General features: G+C 52.4%; 8 protein-coding genes across 8 annotated transcripts; 3 read left to right on the forward strand and 5 right to left on the reverse strand.

The window, feature by feature from the left end:
- Positions 1-215: 215 nt before the first annotated feature.
- Positions 216-2684, forward strand: P153DRAFT_305143 (endosomal integral membrane protein). Its single transcript, XM_033664591.1, has 3 exons — positions 216-1498; positions 1555-2328; positions 2396-2684. Exons 1-3 carry the CDS (start codon positions 403-405, stop codon positions 2461-2463), a joined length of 1938 nt encoding a protein of 645 aa, XP_033528994.1. The 5' UTR covers positions 216-402; the 3' UTR covers positions 2464-2684.
- A 29-nt stretch (positions 2685-2713) lies between these two features.
- Positions 2714-3277, forward strand: P153DRAFT_5709 (uncharacterized protein). The gene has a single exon (XM_033673285.1). It carries the CDS (start codon positions 2843-2845, stop codon positions 3161-3163), a length of 321 nt encoding a protein of 106 aa, XP_033528995.1. The 5' UTR covers positions 2714-2842; the 3' UTR covers positions 3164-3277.
- Positions 2947-5174, reverse strand: P153DRAFT_305144 (ankyrin repeat and IBR domain-containing protein 1). The gene is made up of 4 exons (XM_033664592.1): positions 5043-5174; positions 4444-4987; positions 3423-4309; positions 2947-3360 (listed from the first exon to the last, which is right to left on the reverse strand). Exons 1-4 carry the CDS (start codon positions 5125-5127, stop codon positions 3329-3331), a joined length of 1548 nt encoding a protein of 515 aa, XP_033528996.1. The 5' UTR covers positions 5128-5174; the 3' UTR covers positions 2947-3328.
- A 684-nt stretch (positions 5175-5858) lies between these two features.
- P153DRAFT_362362 (nucleotide-diphospho-sugar transferase) lies at positions 5859-8642 on the reverse strand. The gene is made up of 4 exons (XM_033667117.1): positions 8157-8642; positions 8052-8108; positions 6694-8002; positions 5859-6646 (listed from the first exon to the last, which is right to left on the reverse strand). Exons 1-4 carry the CDS (start codon positions 8232-8234, stop codon positions 5958-5960), a joined length of 2133 nt encoding a protein of 710 aa, XP_033528997.1. The 5' UTR covers positions 8235-8642; the 3' UTR covers positions 5859-5957.
- Positions 8643-9408: 766 nt separating this feature from the next.
- P153DRAFT_352582 (putative response regulator receiver SKN7p) lies at positions 9409-11727 on the reverse strand (the record flags this gene model as incomplete). The annotated part of the gene is made up of 7 exons (XM_033666390.1): positions 9409-9998; positions 10045-10234; positions 10287-11192; positions 11278-11421; positions 11479-11551; positions 11610-11626; positions 11677-11727. The coding sequence occupies 7 exons, from the start codon at positions 11725-11727 to the stop codon at positions 9409-9411; spliced, it is 1971 nt and encodes a 656-aa protein (XP_033528998.1).
- Positions 11728-12769: 1042 nt separating this feature from the next.
- P153DRAFT_371956 (AhpC/TSA family protein) lies at positions 12770-13816 on the forward strand (the record flags this gene model as incomplete). Its single annotated transcript, XM_033669355.1, has 6 exons — positions 12770-12953; positions 13014-13115; positions 13269-13284; positions 13470-13515; positions 13565-13730; positions 13791-13816. 6 exons carry the CDS (start codon positions 12770-12772, stop codon positions 13814-13816), a joined length of 540 nt encoding a protein of 179 aa, XP_033528999.1.
- A 1353-nt stretch (positions 13817-15169) lies between these two features.
- P153DRAFT_380427 (formamidase FmdS) lies at positions 15170-16713 on the reverse strand (the record flags this gene model as incomplete). The annotated part of the gene is made up of 5 exons (XM_033669928.1): positions 15170-15360; positions 15485-15600; positions 15663-16211; positions 16276-16583; positions 16639-16713. 5 exons carry the CDS (start codon positions 16711-16713, stop codon positions 15170-15172), a joined length of 1239 nt encoding a protein of 412 aa, XP_033529000.1.
- A 665-nt stretch (positions 16714-17378) lies between these two features.
- On the reverse strand, positions 17379-18891 carry P153DRAFT_362368 (uncharacterized protein). The gene is made up of 5 exons (XM_033667118.1): positions 18733-18891; positions 18572-18678; positions 18308-18480; positions 17858-18257; positions 17379-17808 (listed from the first exon to the last, which is right to left on the reverse strand). Exons 1-5 carry the CDS (start codon positions 18788-18790, stop codon positions 17446-17448), a joined length of 1101 nt encoding a protein of 366 aa, XP_033529001.1. The 5' UTR covers positions 18791-18891; the 3' UTR covers positions 17379-17445.
- Positions 18892-19033: the final 142 nt, after the last annotated feature.

Genomic DNA, 19033 nt, shown 5'->3' on the forward strand with positions numbered 1-19033 from the left:
TTAAATTCATCCAAGGGCATATAAGCATGACGATGCTGGCCGTAGGGGTTCGACAGACCCTGAATAACGGTGGTTTTGAGGCTAAGTGACGCGTAACATCCAAGCAGCCGAGTCTGGCACTGGGTAACGTCGGGGCTTCGGACAGGTAGCTTCTACTCAACACCACATTGCTATCACCACCCACACGGCCAGGCAACAGTTGTGCGCCGGCCCATGACGAGTTAGCTTTCGAGAAGACATCAATACATATATATCCGCCCAACGCTGCCGAGTGAAACGGTTCAACGGGCGACTGTACGTGTTTCGTCTGCCCGCCTGAATTATCCAGCTGACGCCTTGCCCTCGACAGCGCCCAGTCTTGTCCTTTTCTCCCTGGTCTGTACCATCAGCCACACATAGACAATGCGGCGACCCGGTATATCGTCGTCCGGCGCCGCCGTGGCGTGGCTGTTAGCCGTTGCGCCGCTGCCAGCGTCGGCCTTCTACTTCCCTGGAGTTGCGCCCACATCCTACAAAGTCGGAGACGCCGTGCCATTATACGTCAACCATCTCACACCCGCCGACTCGCAAGATGACCCCAAACTGCGCTCCGTCTTTTCCTTCGACTACTACCACCCGCCCTTCCACTTCTGCCAGCCAGAAGGCGGGCCCAAGTACATCCGCGAAAGCTTGGGGAGCATATTGTTCGGCGATCGCATACAGACGAGCCCGTTTGAGCTGAAGATGGGGGTCAACGAGACGTGCAAGCCGCTGTGCGAGGCGCCCTACTCGCCTGAAGATGCCGAGTTTGTGAATAGCAAGGTGTACCAGGGCTACGATTTGAATTGGTTAATAGACGGGCTGCCCGCGGCGCAACTGTTAAGGGACCCCAACTCCGAGCTGCCCTTCTACAGTCCTGGGTTTGCGCTCGGGTTGGTGGAGGAGGAGAAGCCGATTTTCAACAACCACTACGATATCGTGATTGATTACCACGAGGCGGGTCCGGACAACTTGCGGGTCGTGGGTGTGCTGGTCGACCCCTACTCGATGAAGGACTCGCGCATCCTCGGTGATGGCAAGGCCGAGTGTGGAAGCGCGCAGGCACCGGTGGTGTTGAACGACAAGGAGGAGAGCAAGGTGGCATTCACGTACAGCATCTACTGGAGACCCAGCCCTACCCCCTTCGCCACTCGATGGGACAAGTACCTCCACGTCTACGACCCGAAAATCCACTGGTTTTCTCTGATCAATTCCGCCGTCATCGTTGTCTTCCTTGTTGGAATGGTCAGCACGATTCTTGTGCGTACCCTTAAGAAGGACATTGCCCGGTATAACCGTCTGGAGCAATTCGCACTCGATGACTTTGGCGAGAACGGCGATGTCGAGGACGGCGTGGCAGATGACTCTGGCTGGAAGCTGGTGCATGGCGATGTGTTCAGGCCGCCAATGAACCCGCTGTTCTTGTCAGTCTTGATCGGAAACGGAGCGCAGCTTTTCGCCATGACTGCTCTGACCATTGGTAAATCACACATCCATCCCCAGAAACTCCACCCAAACAAACTAACACACAAACAGTCTTCGCCCTCCTCGGTTTCCTCTCCCCCAGCAACCGCGGCGCCCTCGGCACCGTAATCATAATCTTCTACACCCTCTTCGGCTTCTTCGGCGGCTACGTCTCCTCGCGCGTCTACAAAGTCTTCAACGGCGAAAAGTGGAAACTATGCTTCTTCTACACGCCCGTCGCGCTCCCAGGCCTCGTCTTCGCAACCTTCTTCCTGCTGAACCTCTTCGTGTGGGGCCGCGGCGCATCGGGCGCCGTACCCTTCACCACCATGCTCGTCGTAGTGATAATCTGGTTCGTCATCTCCGTGCCCCTCAGCTTCGCGGGTTCCTGGCTGGGCTTCAAGCAATCCGCCATCGAAGCGCCCGTTCGCACAAACCAGATCCCGCGCCAAATCCCCCCTGCTGTCGGATACCTCCGCCCCTTACCTTCCATGGCACTCGCAGGCGTCCTCCCCTTCGGCGCTATCTTCGTAGAACTCTACTTCATTATGAACTCCATCTGGTTCTCAAAAGTCTACTACATGTTCGGCTTCCTGTTCGTCTGCTTCGGGCTTATGATTATCACGTCCGCCGCTGTCACCGTCCTGATGATTTACTTCCTGCTCTGTGCGGAGAACTACCATTGGCAGTGGCGCAGCTTCTGCACTGCGGGCGCGAGCGCCGCGTATGTGTTTGCGAGCTGCTTGCTGTACTGGATCAAGGATGTGAGCTTTTTGAGCTGGACTAGTGGTGTCGTGTATTTGGGGTACTCGGCGTTGTTGAGCGCGCTGGTTTTCGTGCTTACTGGTATGTTGTTTTCTCCCCTTCGTCCAGGGAATGAAATGAACGGGACTAATGCATGCGTGCGACATAGGTACGATTGGCTTCTTTGCGAGCGCCTTGTTTGTCATCAAGATTTATCGCTCCATCAAGGTGGATTGAAGCAGCCGTGGACTGACCTTCCGAACCTCGGATTGCGGGAGTTGGAAGAAAAGAACGAGAGGAAGAGTAGGCGAGCGCGTGAGAGGGAAAACACACTAGGCCTTGCTAGGACCTCGGGATACTACTGTACGTTGAATGAAAAAAACGCAAAGAGCATTTTACGGCTGTTATTGGGTAGACAACTTGCGCGGAGTCTGGGCGCCTTTTTGCAGGATGGGGTTAGGGGGGGGGGTTTGTTGGATTGCAGGGAGTGATGGATGGATGGATGGATGGATGGATGGGGGTTGTATAAATACATGTATCGCTCACACTTCTACTTTGGCTTTTGAGTGACTTGTCTAGTCCAGTATTGTCTCATCTCCAAGTTCTCCGATCTTTCATGCCTCTCATGTGCTACGACACATCACATTTTAACGAATCCAAGTGCACAAATCAAGTAGCAGGCAAACAACAAGTGTATGCATATCTATATCCATTCCATTCCATTCCATTTCCTTCCCGTCATCTCCAGCCCAGCCCAGTCCAGTCACATCCCAAATCCATCGTAAAGAAGAGTAGCATACCCGACTCGCTAACTGAACACAGCAGACGCCCCCAAAGCCCGAGAAAGAAAAAGAAGAACGCCATGCAAATGAATAGAATCGCCCCCAATAGCCCGTCAAACAAATCCGCGCCAGAAACCATGCAGAACATAACATAATCGGGGAGGGGAGGCGCTTACAAAGTCACGACCAAGCGTGGGGTTCCTTGAAGTCCCGCAAAACACGACGACTTCTTTTGTTGCTGGGTGGCTACTGCTGCTGCCTCGCCCGGAGGGCGTTGCCGACCAAGCCGTGTCGCGGCCATGTTGTCCTTGGTTCGACACTCATGCTAACGCTACGTTGAATTCCCAGTTGCCTAGCCAGAGTTAGTTCAAGTCCACTATAGATGTCTACACCATCAGACAGAAAAAGTCGTACCTTCTTTGAGATTTGCGGCCGTATCGTCGAGCAAGATGATACGACGCTTAGTGCAATAGCTTGTCTTGTCCATCATCTCCACCTTCAACCCCTTGAGCTGATCAATCGGCTTCTCAAACATTTCGCTCAAGTTTTCCACAGCCATCTCAAGATCCTTCTGGTTGTCCTCGAAGATTTCTGTAAGGTTGTTTCGCGCGAGATAGTACGCAAAGGCATATGTCCATTTGAGAACCTGACGACACTGCTGGAGGGCCTGTGACGCCTGGTCTAGGAACTGTACTTCGATCCAAGACATGCCAGTTGTGTTCTGCAGCTGTTGCATCTTCTTCTCCGTCTTCAGGTAGATGTCCTTGTCCAGCTTGGCCGATTGCTCGTGGTTGGCGTAGCGGTTGTAGTAATGCAGGTATCGCTCGAGCGACGCTCGAGATTTTGCCTGGGCTCCTCTAGCTTCCGAACCGCTCTTCTCCTCGAATCGGTTGCAGTTGTACCAGCTGGTGCCGTGTTCGGACCAGACGCCCATGCACATCCAGCAGAACTCGTGTCGGCATTTCCTGCACGTCATGTGGTTGCAACCTCCGTTCTTTTCTATGGTCGAGTTGCACCGTGGGCATTCCTTTGTGTTTGCTGAAATCCAGTTCGCCGTCTCTGAGTCGTCTGCGCACTTCTTCATCCATTTCTTGACCAGCGCGCATGGTGCGGGCTGGTGGTCGTTGAGCGAGCAACCAAAGCAGAAGTAGGACCCGCAGTCACAGTGTACAGTAGGCACAATCTTGTCGAGATCCTTGTCCTTGACCTGGCATTGAACGGCGTATTTGCAGTCGGGCGCAGGGCACCAGCGGAGGTTTTCTTTGTCGTCGACGTACGTTCGTGTGAGGAGTGTGTTATATCTGTGGTTGTTAGCCGATGATTTGAAACGAATGGCTGCTGCAACGCAGGCTGAGTATGTCCAGTGTCCTTTATAATGCCTGTTTGGCATTTTTGAAGCACGCGGAAGGCACCCTTCCTAAGCAGGGCTACATACCTTCCTTGAAGCTCGTCTGTAACCAACAGGTCCAGCGACTTTGAGTCCACGATGCGTGTGCAGCCCTCGCCAGGACATCGTATCCTCGCTGCCTCGCCCTCGTTTTGAATCTTGGTCTGCAGATACTGCCGGTAGCAGTCGACACAAAACCGGTGGTCGCACTTCATCGCAAACGTATTCATGTTGGGGCTGTCGTTGCAGCAAATGTCGCAGCAAAAGCCCTTAACCGTCTGCAGTCTCGGTGGGTTGGTTGTGGCGTCCTGGCCCAGCCCTGCCGCCTCCATGACCTCCTCTGTTTTCTCCATGTACTGGTCGATCAGGCGCTCCTTGTTCCATCGCAGATGTCGGAGGAGGATGGCCGTAGCCTCGGGCGGTTGGCTGAGCACTCTCGAGACCTCGTCGACCTGCTTGTCCTGCTGTGCCTGGATCTGCGCGGGGTCGAAGACCTTGAAGTCGACTTCGCAGGCGTGCTTGCTGGGCTTGATGTCCTTGTCCTGCGACTCGAAGCCCACGTCGTCTTGCTCCATGTCGAAGTCGGAGTCTACTGCCGGGGTGTTAGTACGCCACTCCTCGCAGACACGGCAGAGAGCTAAGCATACCCTCTTCCAGGTCCATGTCGCTGTCCTGGTCGTCCAGGAACTCATCGCCGCTCAAGGAGCTGTTAAACTCATCGTCTGAATCCATGGCCGAGGCGTTGGTCCTGGGTGTCACGGGCAAATCAACAGCTTCGGGTGTCTTCTTCTTGAGCGGTGGTCCTTCGGCAGGACTGAGTTGGCCGTGAGACGCCTTCCGCTTGCGAGCGGTGGGAGGCGTGGTGCCTGTTATAGAGCCTGTCCCGCCGATGACGGAATCAGGCGACGAGGGTGGGATGAGATGCTGGAGCTCGCGTGGCGCAGCTTGACAGGCAGCAGAAGGTGGGGAGGGATAAGGACGCTTGGGGCAGTATTGGTCAGCGGGCAAAGAGGGTGTCTACTGTCAGTCAGAGTCACAAGGCTACCGATGTTTGGTTGGGTTGAGTTGCTTGTTGGGTGGGCTCCCTGGGCGCGCGTGCGGGCGGCGACATCCCGGTCTCGAACGCAGCTTGGCTTGTCTGGGTTAGCCGGCCCCGTAGTGCAGCGGCGTTTGTGGTTTGCTTCGCCGCACCTGCCTCTGCTCTCCGCTTGCTGCCTTGATACTTGAGGCGGTACAAATTTGTCTACGAGCAATTTACACGTTGTTCAGCCTAGCGTATGTAGTCGTATCATCTAGAACTCGGATTGTTCCTTAGAAGATTCGCGACAAGGCATCCATCATCCCAAAACTCTCTTGCTGTTTCACCAGGTCACTGCATCCAGCCCGTCTCAGCTCATCACGTCGCATGTATACATTTGCCAGCGCATGCAGTCGAGACGTTTGCCTTATGAGCAGCGCCTACGAGTAAAAAGTATCACATCATAGAACCGTATTGGTCTCAGTTGGGGCAGCCTGTAGTCTCGTGTTTTGTCATAATCTCGTATCATCAACCATACAATCCATCACTCGTCGTCCTCGTCGTCCTCTTCACTCTCTTCCTCACTCTCACTCTCCAGCTGCAAAAACTCAATCAGGCTCCCCGTCTTCTCCCTCACCTTCTTCATCTCATCTCCCTCAACGCTCTTCTCATCTTCCCACCACTGAACCATTCCCTCCTCCTCCACAGCATCCAACTCGACCAACTTTGTAGCTGCCGTCAACAATATTGTGTCACCGTTCTCCTTTTGGCTTAGTTCCGTCTGTAGTAAGATCATAAAGTCAACCTGGTCTGGCTTGTCTGTCTGGCTTTTGTCGAAGATAGCACGGTCAATGAGCTCCTTGTGTGTGCCAAAAACCTGAGCTATGGCGTTCTTGGTAGATTCCCCAGACTTGATGAGCTGCGAGATACGCTTTACAAACGAGGTGACGACTGCGCGACGGACTTGGTGGTCTGATGCGTTGGTGCTCATGCGGAGAGCTGTGAGTTCGAGCTGAATGTTGGCGGATTCGTGGCCTTCGACAAGGGAATCGTAGATACTTGCTGACGCGTCGTGGTCAAAGTTTGCTGCATGTTGACTATCTTGGGAGCCAGTGGACAGGAAACTGCTTGCTGCTGATCTGTCATGCCGTGCCACGAAGTAGTCGACTTCTGACTCAGAGTTTAAGGTCGATATCGATTCCTGGGAGATGTTGGCGTTTGCGACGTTGTACACTGTGTATGTTAGCAATACAACTTTTCTCCCAAGACAAACAACTCACTTGAACCTGTTGAGACAAGACCATCCAAGACCTCATCCTCGTCTTCCTCGTCGGAATCCTGGAATTCGAAGCCATCGCCTCCTTTTCCAACGACTTCAACATCCGGTTCTCCCCTGAACAAGTCGTCGCCGTGCTCTCGCCTCCGTTTCGCTCTTGTGATTCTAGATTCGCCTCGGATAGTCTGGCCGTCTCCAATGGCTACTCCGTATGATATGAGCGCACCCGGTTCGATGATGCACTTCCGCCCTATCGAAGCCTCATTTGCAACGACAGATCGTGTTACGGTGCTGCCATCGCCAATGCTGGCATAGTTCCAGAGATAGGCGCCATCAATTCGGACATTTCGACCAATCTGACAATGCCTACCGATAATACTGTTGGTGATTACGCTACCGTCACCGATGCTTGTTCCTCTCCCGATAACTGATTTTGAGTTGATGACGCAGTCGCGTGCCAGAATAACGCCCTCCTCCTTATAGATGTTGCCCTTCTGTAACCGGTACGACTGTCCTTGGACGAGATTGCTATCGGGACATAACGGATATGCCCAGCGTGACACAATGTCTTTGCTCACCGAGTCGTATTGGTGGAGGTTCCTTACTCGTGCTGCGTAGTGATCTGAGATGATGTGGGTGTGGAAGGTTTTGCCGTTGAGTTCGTAGTCCTTCAACACGCTGTGTAGGAAGCCTTTCCTGGGTGCCTGGAAGTCGAAGTTGTCGCTCCACAGTGCCAGCACATCGGGTGTACAGATATCGATTCCGCAGTCGATCAAATCCTGCCGTACCTCGAGCTCCTGATGCTCTGACAGCAACTCTGGATCAATGGACAGGAAATGTGTCTGGTCCCGATTTGGCATCTGCTCAAAGTGCAGACACCTATCCTTTGTGGGATCAATCACAAAGACTGGACTTGCCCCTCTAGCCTTCGACCTGTGGTTTGTTCCCGCCTCGCGCAGCACCATCGTCATGATCGCGTTCTTGTCTTTTGCCTTGCGCGCTCTATGCGCAGCGAGCGCACCTTCCAGCGGTAAGTTGCTGACTACATCCCCATACACCAGCAGGAAGTCGCCAACCAGCAAGTTCTTGCTATCCAGATCCCGCATCGCATCGCCAATGGAGTGTGATGTCGACTGGATAATCTCCAACTTGGAGAAAGGCGACGACCGCGCAGACCATATTGACTGGTTGATATAGTCCTCGACCTGTTCTCTATGTGCGCCGCAGTACACGAAGACTTCTTCGACGCCGGCGTTGGCTAGAAATTCGAACGTGTATTCGATAAGCGGGGTATTCGCGAGGGGCAGCAGACACTACGAGCTCGTCAGTACAACAGCTGCCAGACAAACAAAGCACACAAACCCTTGGTCGCTCGAGTGTGAAGGGACTGAAGCGCGTTTCGAACGGATCTGCGAGTATCTACAAAATCAGCACTATTTGCGACATATGCGCATTTGCAGAACTTACCACTGCCTGAAGTGGGTCCTCGCGCTCCTCCTCGCCCGATTTCCCCTTCTCTTGGCCCTTCTTTCCTTTTGGCGGCATCTTGTCAGTAATATTTTTTGTCGCGCAATATTGTGTGACGCGTGGTCGAGATCTAGAAGGTGGTGGGGGAAGAATTGCCGAGCAGCCTCACAGACTCAGGAAAATCCCCCAATGGTCTGACTCACGACAGGGACCACACAGAACCACAACACCGGGAAACGACATACCGGTTTGTGGGGAGGCTCCGCGGGAAGGCGCAGCCCTCCAAGGTGCATGGGCATCTGGTCCTGTCTGTGCGCTTTCACCCGGCCATGACGGTCTAGATTCCAGGAACAGCCTCTGCTGGGAAAGAGCTTATTGCGACGACATTCCTCACCTCAAGATACTAGATTCTTGCAAATTGCTGACCAGAAGGTGACTCTAAAGCCAAATTAATGACTTGGAAGTGCAAGACGCATTAGGGAGACGTGTAAAGGGTCAAGTGAGTGTATTTGGCTGTATTGAAAGATGTTTTGCAGCTTCTGTGAGTGCTAGAAATCCTGAAACATAGGCGATGGCCGACAAGCTGTACGGGACATACAACATAAACAGTGGTGGAGGGTTGTGAATATGGACTCTTCTACATATAGATGATCTGGTACTTGTTTGAGCGGTCATTATTTCACATATCTTGCAAAAATAATAAGAGAAATGCCGAGTCATCCTACAATCACTGCTTCAACTGACATAGAGTAACCAAACGACTCATTAAAACCGTCTTGTATTGTGAATAAATCTTGGCTACCCCCTAGCCTAGAAGAAGCGTATAAAACAACCCGTAGACTTCCACCATAATATCCTTGTCTATGAAGGGTATGCCGTGTCAAACAACTATCCCAACCATCGCCATGGTTCCACATTGTACAGTGCGTCGAAGCAGATATAACCAAACCCAATGAACGCCCGCATATCTCGAAAATTCTGGTTATATGTAGCCCCCCAAACGCCTTTCCTATCCTGAGGCTTGACAGCCTACGTGGCTCATCAAAGCGTTCCCGAGCCTCCTCGCCCACTATTCGACCCCTTTCGCTCGTCTTTCGAATTGTCTCTATTTTGACCGCCAGTTTTCTGTCGCAACAGCATTCACGGATCTTTCAAATCGTACCATTTCACTGGAGTGGCGATCCGAGGAGCCGAGCACAGGATCTAGGACGCATCGTTGCTACCCCAATTTAGTATGTAATGCCTCGTTATTTCATCGTGGGCGTGGCAGCATAGGATTCATCGGTTGTTGTAGCTGAGGAGGGTACATCTGCTGGCGCTTCGCTGGATTGTTTATGTCATCTCCTCCTGAAATACTGGAAAGCTGCCTACGATGGCCTGCTGGCGTCAATGGTTGTTGCTGTTGTTGCTGTTGCTGCTGTTGCTGTTGTTGTTGTTGTTGCTGCTGCTGCTGCTGCTGCTGCTGCTGTCTCGCCTGTATTTGCAATTGCGGCGAGGTCGCATAGCCCATGGGAGCCGGCATCGAGTTGACGCCGTAAGGAACGGCGGGATGCTGTGCTGTTTGACCTTGCATAGTGTGTATAAAATCTTCGTGCACACTACTTCCAACAGGAGAGACTCCCGGAACCGGATTGGGCGAGGCAGCCCAAGGGCTCACGGTCGCCGGTGATTTTGCCGGTGAGTCTTCCTCCTTGAGGAGAAGTTGCCTAGCTACTTGCACTGGTTGAGGCGCTGGTATTCCGTCAATCTGTGCCAGTGGTTTCTTGAGATGCACTAGATGCTTTTCGAGCATATGAAGCAACCCCTCTTTTGTGAATGGTTTTGGGAGCACGTCGTTCATGCCTATAGATATCAGAACTTGCTCAATATTCTACCATAATGGACATACCGTGTTGAAAATACATCGAGATGTCATCACTTCTGATATTTGAAGTCATCGCAATGATGGGGGTTGTGTCAAATTGTCGAATAAGATGGCAAGCGGAAACGCCGTCGAGGTTTGGCATTATTATGTCCATCAACACGAGGTCGTATTTAGATCCCTGGTTCATCTTGTTGACTGCTTCCAATCCGTCCAGCTGAAAACAACGTGATTAGTCTAAGTAAAACGAAGTTGATGTGTTTACTTACGGCACTATCGATGGAACAATGAAAAGCGTACAAAAACTTGCTTCCAATACGTCGACAAGTGGGATCATCTTCCACGAGTAAAATTTGTGGAGGACGAATCCATCCAGGGTCGGGGATGTTGCTCTTCTTTCTCCCTTCTTGGAATTTTGGCTCGCTGGGATCAACTGCCGGCTTTGGTGGAAGGGAATACGGAATGTTGTTGACATGCTCACTGTACATAGGATCAATGCCGTTCGATTGACCAACAGGATAGACCAAGTTATCGAGGTTCTCCATGCGCAAAGAGTTGACAGACCCTGCTACTGATGGTGGCCCACGACTAGTGGGACGAGTGATTGCTCCTCGCGCAAAGTCTGGTGGTGGTGTGGTCAAGGTACCATTCATCCTCATGGTAATTTCATTCATGTGTTCCAGGTTCCTGGGGTTCAACATGACGTCGGCGTTGGTCTCGCTCAGTAGCTTGGAGGCATGCTGTAAAGGTGAAGCGGGATTGTCGTCGTCTGCAGTTGGATTCGCTGGGTCAGTGGCTCCGTTCTGCGCGGATGCGCCGTTCTGGGGGAAGAGCAGCTTGCTGTTCCTCCTTTGTTGCGCGTCCACGTTGTGTAGAAAAGTCATGACATTCTGCATAACATGCTCGTGGTTGACGACCGTCTTCTGTAAACCGATGACTTCTTGTAGCAGCATAGAATGATGGATGCTCAATTCATTATAGCGCCCCTCCAGCGTGTGCAGCTGAGCCTGCGTTGCCATCAATTGGCCGCTGACCATATCCATCTGCTGTGCTGCTATCGGCACTTCGTCGACGCTGGTTTGGTTGGGTTTGCGCGGCGCGGGCGCCTTCCGTCGAATATTGTCGAGCGCGTCCTTATTGTTCATCTTGAAGTCTGGGTGCTTGAACTCCCATGCCTGCGTATTGGTCAGCGCACGTCTTATGAGATGGCACGCTAAGCAGGTAGGACCTGCAAAGTCAAAGTCTGGCACATGGACATACCCCAGGCCCGTATGGCGACTGCCCACTCTCTTCGTTGTTATGTCGCACTTTGTGGAAATCGTACTTGTTCAGCTGTCGAACGAAACTCGCGAAGTTGCTGTGCTTGAAATGCTTTGGAAGGATATGTTTTGTGAATTTTTCGTTCTGTCTTGCGAATCAGCACTCAATCATCCGCATGGCTCGCTCAGCGCAAGGACATACTTCTAGGACGACAAAACTATCGCCATCGTTCCCCCATCGCACTACACTTTCATCACTCGGGCTCTCCAACATCCTAACCACACATGTCAGCATGTGTGAGTGACAAGGCGCATGTCCTGCTAGAAACTTACTTGTACAACTTGCGCACCTGGAGCCATTGTCAGTTTACGGGTGTTGTCAATGCGATTGCAGACGTACAAAATCGCTGGAGTTGTTCGAGCCCGAGGCTCCTGACTGATTGGGATCCATCTTGACAGCGGATGGTTTTATGACGACCGGGTTGCCCTCCCTCCCAGCCCAAGTAAACGCGCAAAAATAGTCGTTTACTCGTGCGCGTTGAAGCACAAGATGCGACTAAATGCAGAAGTTCGCCAGCGCGATCCTAAATCACTTCAAACCGACCGCGACGAAGAAAGAAGGCGGTCGGCGCGCGAACTTCAGCTTCCACGTCAAGTGTGATGAGCCTAGCGAGTATGCGCGTAGAAGCTCTGTTGGGCGCCGCCGATGACGAAACCAGGTAGCTTAGCCGGGTGAGTAAGAATGTCCCGGACACACGTCTAGGCGATGGGATTGCAGAGAGGTCGAGATCAGGGTCGATGGGGGGAAGGAGAAAGAGACTTGCGGCATCCCGGCAAGTCTTTCAGTCTAAAAGGGTCTAAGCAGGTTATCTAATTCTGCTTTGGAGGAATGCGAGATGATGTTTGCGCTAAAACAGGAAGTGAGCTGCCGAGGGTGGCAGGGAAGGTCCAAGTCCCTACCCGTCAGAGTCGTCGCGTGCTTTTGTACTGCAGCGACGGCAACCTAACGGACCGTCGTGAGGCATTACTCGACTCGACTGCTGGACCTGGATCAAACATCAGCGTCTTCTTCACTCCGTCGGTACATACCTTAGTAACGCTCTCGGCATCCCAAGGTTCATATGTGGGTCCGACCCAGCTGGAGAAGAGCCATGCATGTCACATTCGCCAGCCAAGTTAGACTACGATCTGCACCAACCAAGAGAGCTGCCCACCAATCGCCACTAGGACAACGCCATGCGGCGGCACTCACATCTGCAACACAATGTCGCCGTGAGAAGTAATTGGCTTTCGCTGTAAAGCCGCGACCTCAACGGTGCACGCTTCCGAATTGCCCACTTTGATGGAAGCGCAGGTGCTGTTGGGCCATACCCTTGTCTCGCGTAGTCCCCTGCCAAGTAGCGTGCTTGTCCAATGAGGGCCTGTTCACTGAAACCCACCGCAACACAAACCACCTCGACTTAGCAAAGTACTTACACCATTACGCCGCCAATATGTTCGCTCCCATCCGCCACCTGCCCCTAACGCGCATTGTCGCTAGTCACCGCCTCTTTCATGCCTCGGCTCCCGCTTTCGTGAAAGTAGGCGACAAGATCCCCAATGTCGAACTCATGGAGGACTCGCCTGGCAACAAGGTCAATCTCGCAAAAGAGCTGACTGGAAAAGGATTGATTATTGGTGGGCCCATCGATATCGAGTTGATAAAAATATGAATATTGATTGATTGATCACGTACAGGCGTCCCCGCCGCCTATTCTCCTGCATGCTCTGAGAACCATATCCCGGGTTATATCAACGCTGCCAAACTCAAGGACGCCGGCAAGGTGTTCGTCGTCTCAGGTATGTACTGCCGCCTCCACTGCCTTGATCACGGTATTTTATAGTAAGGATACAGCTCTGTGTATCCCTTTTCCGGCAAATCAACGAATCGAGACGATTATTTCCAACTGGTCTAAATGGTATCTATCCGAGCTTTGCTGACGTCTCTTGAAGTGAACGATGCTTTTGTGTACGTACAATCTCTGCAAATTATAGGACGCGACTGTCTCGACAAGAGCTGTCGTGCATGATCAGATTGATGGGAACACGATCAATTCACTGTTCATACGGGCTCGCTATGTCTCGTCCTGAGCGTATGATTGACATGCTTGTCCTGGATTCAGTTGAAGTAAGAATGCAGCTGACCAAGCATAGCATGAAGGCGTGGGGCAAAGTCCTCGACCCATCAGGCTCCAGTGGCGTAAGTATATTGTGGTGTTTTTCTGCAAATTGCACACTGATATGAACAGATTCGCTTCATCGCCGACCCCAGCTTGGCCTTCACAAAGGCTCTTGACCTCTCTTTCGACGGGGCCAAAATATTCGGTGGTGACCGCTCCAAGCGTTATGCATTGGTGATCGAAGATGGCGCTGTCAAAGAGGCTCATGTAGAACCAGATAACACTGGCTTGAATGGTCCGTCTGATCTAAATCCTGTTGTTGTAGACTTTTAAGTCACAATACTGACTTTTGCAGTTTCCGCCGCTGACAAGGTTCTTTGAATGTCTCATGGGATTAATTCAAGGATCTAGCGAACAGACGACGGACTCTGTTCATTTGATGTCTCTCCCGACTTCGAAAACAGGCAAGAATCGGATTTGAAGCTTCAAGCGTTTTTTGTTGCTCGATGAGTTGAGCATCGGGTAAGCCATAGCTGCTAGTTTCCTTGACCCATGGGTCATGTCCTCGTATACCACGACTTGCAAGCCAAGCCAAGCTACACTATCATATTTTCACATCCGCCGCGAGCCGCCAGGCTCTTGAGGTCATCTCGATTCTACCCTCGTGTCAACTTCTCCTCTATTTCCCTGTCGCTTTCCGTTAATCAGCAGTCTTCGCATTAATTAGTACATTGCTGGATCTTTGTGTTAAGGGCGACGCGTCTCCCATCACCTGACTGGCGTGTTTCGTTGTCTGTTCACTCGATGCGTAACCTCAATCGGAGTAAGACGATGACGAACATCTGTGTATACGAGGAAGCTGTCCAGTTGAGTGTTTTCTGACCCACCGCATCACGAGTCTCGTAGTTTTCCAGCTTTGTGCCGTTATTGCACCATATCACAACCTCTGGATCAAAGTGCAAGGTATCTATCATACGCCAACACTCAGGAAGAGCTGATGTATTAACACGGATCACTTATTTCAAGAGTGATGGTCTTATGAATAATTTTCGAGTCTTCCACAAGATGATAGCCTTTTTTCCATTCTCCATGGAATCTTTTAGAGCTATTAGAACAAGCCACAGAACCTACAACACCCTGATCGACGATTGGTTTATAATATGTTGCACAACGACGTGCCAGGGTGTGCAGGACTTTTATCTCAGCAGTTCTCTCATTCTCGGGTGTAGAAGTCCACCCTTTGCCAAAACCACTTTGACGCACAGCAGATTCATAACAAGATATGACTTGGTTCAAAGAGCTACAAGCTACGGCTCGCAACCAATGTACCAAAGGTTAAAAGGGCATTAACCCGGGTTCGTTATATCCACTTTTGCCCTGCTCATCCAAGATTGGTGAACAAAGTCTGCAAATCCCTCTGCCGAATTGGCTGTATTGCAACAGTTTGACTTTCTGGCTACGAATGCCTACTAGAGGCGGACTCAACTCACCGTGGAAACTCTAAAGCGAAGCAGTGTGCGCAAGGTCGAACAGACATCTGTAACGAATATGACAACCAACAACTCGAGCACACATTGACCAACTGGCTCAACACCATTTCACAACATTTGATTTCACAAAAGCCAACATAAGACATCAAATTGGCTTCACACGCAAACCTCCGCCTAGCCGGCTCGTTTATCACCTTGACCAACACCACCCATCTACAGACTCCGGCCCATCCTTCCGTCCCACCTACTTACTCGCAAACGCACAACTTCCCAAATCCTTCTTCTCGGCAGGAACGTGTGGGGAGATATCGAAGTTGAAGATATCCATCGGAAGACCCATAGTTGTGCATGCATTGGGGATGTCGACTATGCCCGCGACGTGGCCCTGGATCGGAGCGCATGAGAGTAGGAGGTAGATTTGGTAGTCGTCGTAGCCTGGATGGATTGTGTTAGCTTGGGGAGTTTTAAATCGGTGGAGATGCGAGAAAGAGTTGGAAATTTGTCGTGAAGGTAAGGTTGTGCCCAGGGGAAGAAGGGAAGAAGGGAATCGGGTCCTTACCATATCGCCTCAGATACTCAATTATCCTCAAACACGTCTGTCGATACGCAACCGTCGTGTCCAAGTAGTGTTGCTTTCCGTGCTCGTCGACCGAGAAGCCTTCGAAGTAGATGTATCTGGATATACGGTCAGCAAACGCCCCCAGAGCACTTCATATCGAGTTTGTGCTTCCACATACCGTCCAGGACCAAACTGCGGCTCCACCGGCCCGGGAACATAGATGGGCGACTTCATGCCCAGCTGCGCAACACCATCCTTCATAACGCTGAACTTCAGCGTAATCACACCCGCCATCTCAATCGCACCGCAGAAGCTAATTTCTCCATCTCCTTGCGAAAAATGAAGGTCCCCCACGCTGAACTTAGCCCCCTTAACATGCACAGGAAGATAAACCTTGCTGCCGCGGGACAAATTCTTAATATCGCAATTCCCGCCATGTTCAGGCCGGCCAGGAATCGTCCTCGCGCCCTCCTTCCCGATCTTCTCCTTGACCGCGCCCGTCGCTGTCCCAGCATGCACGGACTGCGGGTTCGGCGGCTGCGCGACATCGCGCTCTAGGTGCGAGTGCGTGGCGATCAGCTCGCCTTCGCGCTGGTTCCACGTCTCGAGCACTTCTTGCGAGGGCGCGCAGCCCAGGATACCGGGGTGGATGAGCCCGGCGAAGCGCACGCCGGGGATGTGGCGGCTGGAGCAGAAGATGCCTTCGAAGTCCCAGATTGCTTTCGCTCTGGCATGTCGTTAGTTTTTTCTATCCCTAGTCCCACGGGACGAATGGGGGGGCTAAAACATACGGCTTAGGATATATCTCATCCAAAAACCCGCCACCATTCTCCTTCGAGAAGATCCCCGTGAACCCCCATGGCTGATCGTCAAACGGCTGCACATCCTGAATCTCAACAACCAGCACGTCGCCTGGCTCCGCCGTTTCGATATCAAATGGCCCCGTGAGGTAGTGGATCTTCGTCAGATCGACATCGCGCACGTCGTCGGCAGAGTCGTTGTTGCCGATCTGCCCGCCGGTCCAGTCAACGCATTCGATCTTCACGGCTTCGCCGGGCGTGATGGTGGCGTAGGAGGGGTTGTCGGGGTGCCAGCGGTTCTGCGGCGCGTTAGCTGGGGGTTGTTTTGGGGAAGGGGGAGGTGATGAGATGTACATGCAGACACTCTTGCTCTGCCGCCGGTTTATCGAAGGAGACTTTCGCCGCGTAGCGGAGTCCTTGTTTACCCATTGTGATGACTTGCGCGATAGAAATGGCTTTCGATATATAAGAAACCGTAAATCAATTCAGTTCAGTTCAAGTAGAGTCAATTCAACCAAGCACAAAAGTCCCAAGCAAGCAAGCAAAACAAAAGACAGATACCAAACCGTCGCACCACCCCAGTAATATACCCATCCCAGCCCTCAAACGCGGGGTTCCCTCCCATCCATCACGGCGCAGACGGCACTTGAATCCCTATCTCCCACGCACCCAGACAGCTCCATCTCCCCATCCCTCCCAAGCCTATCCACGGCCCTGCCGTTGTCCGGAACCGGGACCGGGGACCGGAGCCCAGACCCGACCCCTGGGGCTAGATAACTAGACATCGAAGAGGAAGGCAGATAAGCGTTGGGAGATACGGGGGTGGGGAGCTGTGAAAGGTGGTGTTACGTATTTTTGCGCTGGGTAGCTTTACCAAGCATGGCGGCTGCCCCGCTATCGAGAGGTGCGATCCACTGCGGGGTTTGGAGCTGGACGCGACGCGTGGATTATATTGTCATTGTGCAGGTGCGCTATTTGTGAGGATGTGCTTATCGGCTTTGTTTTTGGGGTGTGAAGCGGAGGTTATTGGTTTGTGAGGGAGAAAGTGTGTTTGGAATTGGCAGATTGGGTGCCTTTGTATGTATATGTGTATGTATATGTATGTATGCATGCGTGTATCTATGTGTATTCTCATCTCTCACCTTACTCATCACCCCGCGTTCAACTGAATGTCTTTCTTGGGGTCTGCCTGACGTCAGACTGAGCCGCAGGTTTATGCATTGCAATATTGTACGCATCCATGTTCTGCCATGGCGCCTTGAGGAATTCGTGCTTGTTCTTCCAACGCAGCGACTCCTGCTTGAACTTGTCCGCGTCAGAGGGTGGCAGTGGGGGCTCGGTGACTTTGGTGATGAGGTAGGCCGTCGAAGCTTCTGCGAGGCCGTAGATGAGAACTCCGACGAGTGGGATCTTGGCGAAGATGTAGAAAGCTAGTCCGAAGCCAAATAGCACGCCTGCGCGGTCTTTGAACCAGAGTGCTTTTTGCTCCTTGGAGTAACGCACGCGGGTGAAGTAGGGCTCGAGCTGCGATTCGTTAGATTGTGAGTCTAGATATGATTAAGGGGTGACGTACCAGGTCGCGCATCATTGTGCGGGAGGAGAAGTAAGCCTGTAGAAACGAGACTAGGTATCTCCGCGGGAACAGAAGAGAGCCTGCAAAGATAACTGCTGCCGGCTGACTACCCACAGCCTTTTTGAAGGTATAGAAACTGGCAGCGGGGAGGATGAAGCGCCCGACGTAGGGCACATAGGACAATGCTAGGACTGCCAAAGAAATGCCAGCCTTCCTTGCTTGCTTTGTGGCGACGAAGATGACAGTGTCCTTGAGCGTCTTCTTCTCCTTGAGCGTCTTCGGGGCATGTGTAGGGTACTGTTGCAGATTCTCATGGTACATAGCACGGAGATTGCGGGGGTCGTCGGTCTTGTGTTTTTGGACGTAGGTGAGATCGACCCAAGCGAGCGATTCCATGAACCTGGCTGGCATGTCAGCGGTGGTCATCTGGAGGACGTTGAGCAGACTCGCATGAGGTCGAACGTTGGTGTGATGAAGCGCATCATAGTCATGAGAAAGAAGGGAATCTGCAGGACGGAAGTCTCAATGAAGTGCATTCCGTTTACGATGCTTTCGTCCCAGTGCGTCTGGCTCATGTCGACCACGAACGAAAGAGTCCATAGTAGCGCTTGCACGCCGTATATCTGTAGACGAGTCGTCAGCACATGGCCGATATAAAATTTTCCGTGTTTGTCCAATGTAGTACTCTGCATGGAGAGGGTCGTGAAGACGTACGGGGACGGAGACGATGACGCGAATGGCAATTCCAGCGGCAACAGCAAGGGCAGCTTGTCGGTAGATGTCTGATGTGAAGATGTTGGGGTTCTGGAGGGCGCGGTTTACTACGAGAGCCAGTCAGTGCCTGTAGCTCAGAATGTTGGATAAGCACCACTGACCGCCCACAAGAGTCAACTGTGCCCCGCGCAGGATGGCGTTTGGGTCCATGTTCGCCATTTTAGACATGGCGGGTGAAGCGTCTTCTGCGACGTGTCAATTTTGGGGGCTGTTGACGGCTGCAAACTGGTGGGTTTGCCGAATGCACGAAGACGCGAACGATGTCTGGATGAACTGGTGGGTTCTGTCGGCTGGCATGACGTACGCGTGGTCCCACACGCACAGTGGCTCGCAGCTGCGCCTCAGCCTATGAGCGTTGCATCTGCTCGTAGTTCGCGTGCGTGTAGACGCTGGCTGCATTCC

Source organism: Dothidotthia symphoricarpi (assembly GCF_010015815.1).
Source record: "Dothidotthia symphoricarpi CBS 119687 unplaced genomic scaffold P153scaffold_1, whole genome shotgun sequence".
NCBI lineage: Eukaryota > Fungi > Ascomycota > Dothideomycetes > Pleosporales > Dothidotthiaceae > Dothidotthia > Dothidotthia symphoricarpi.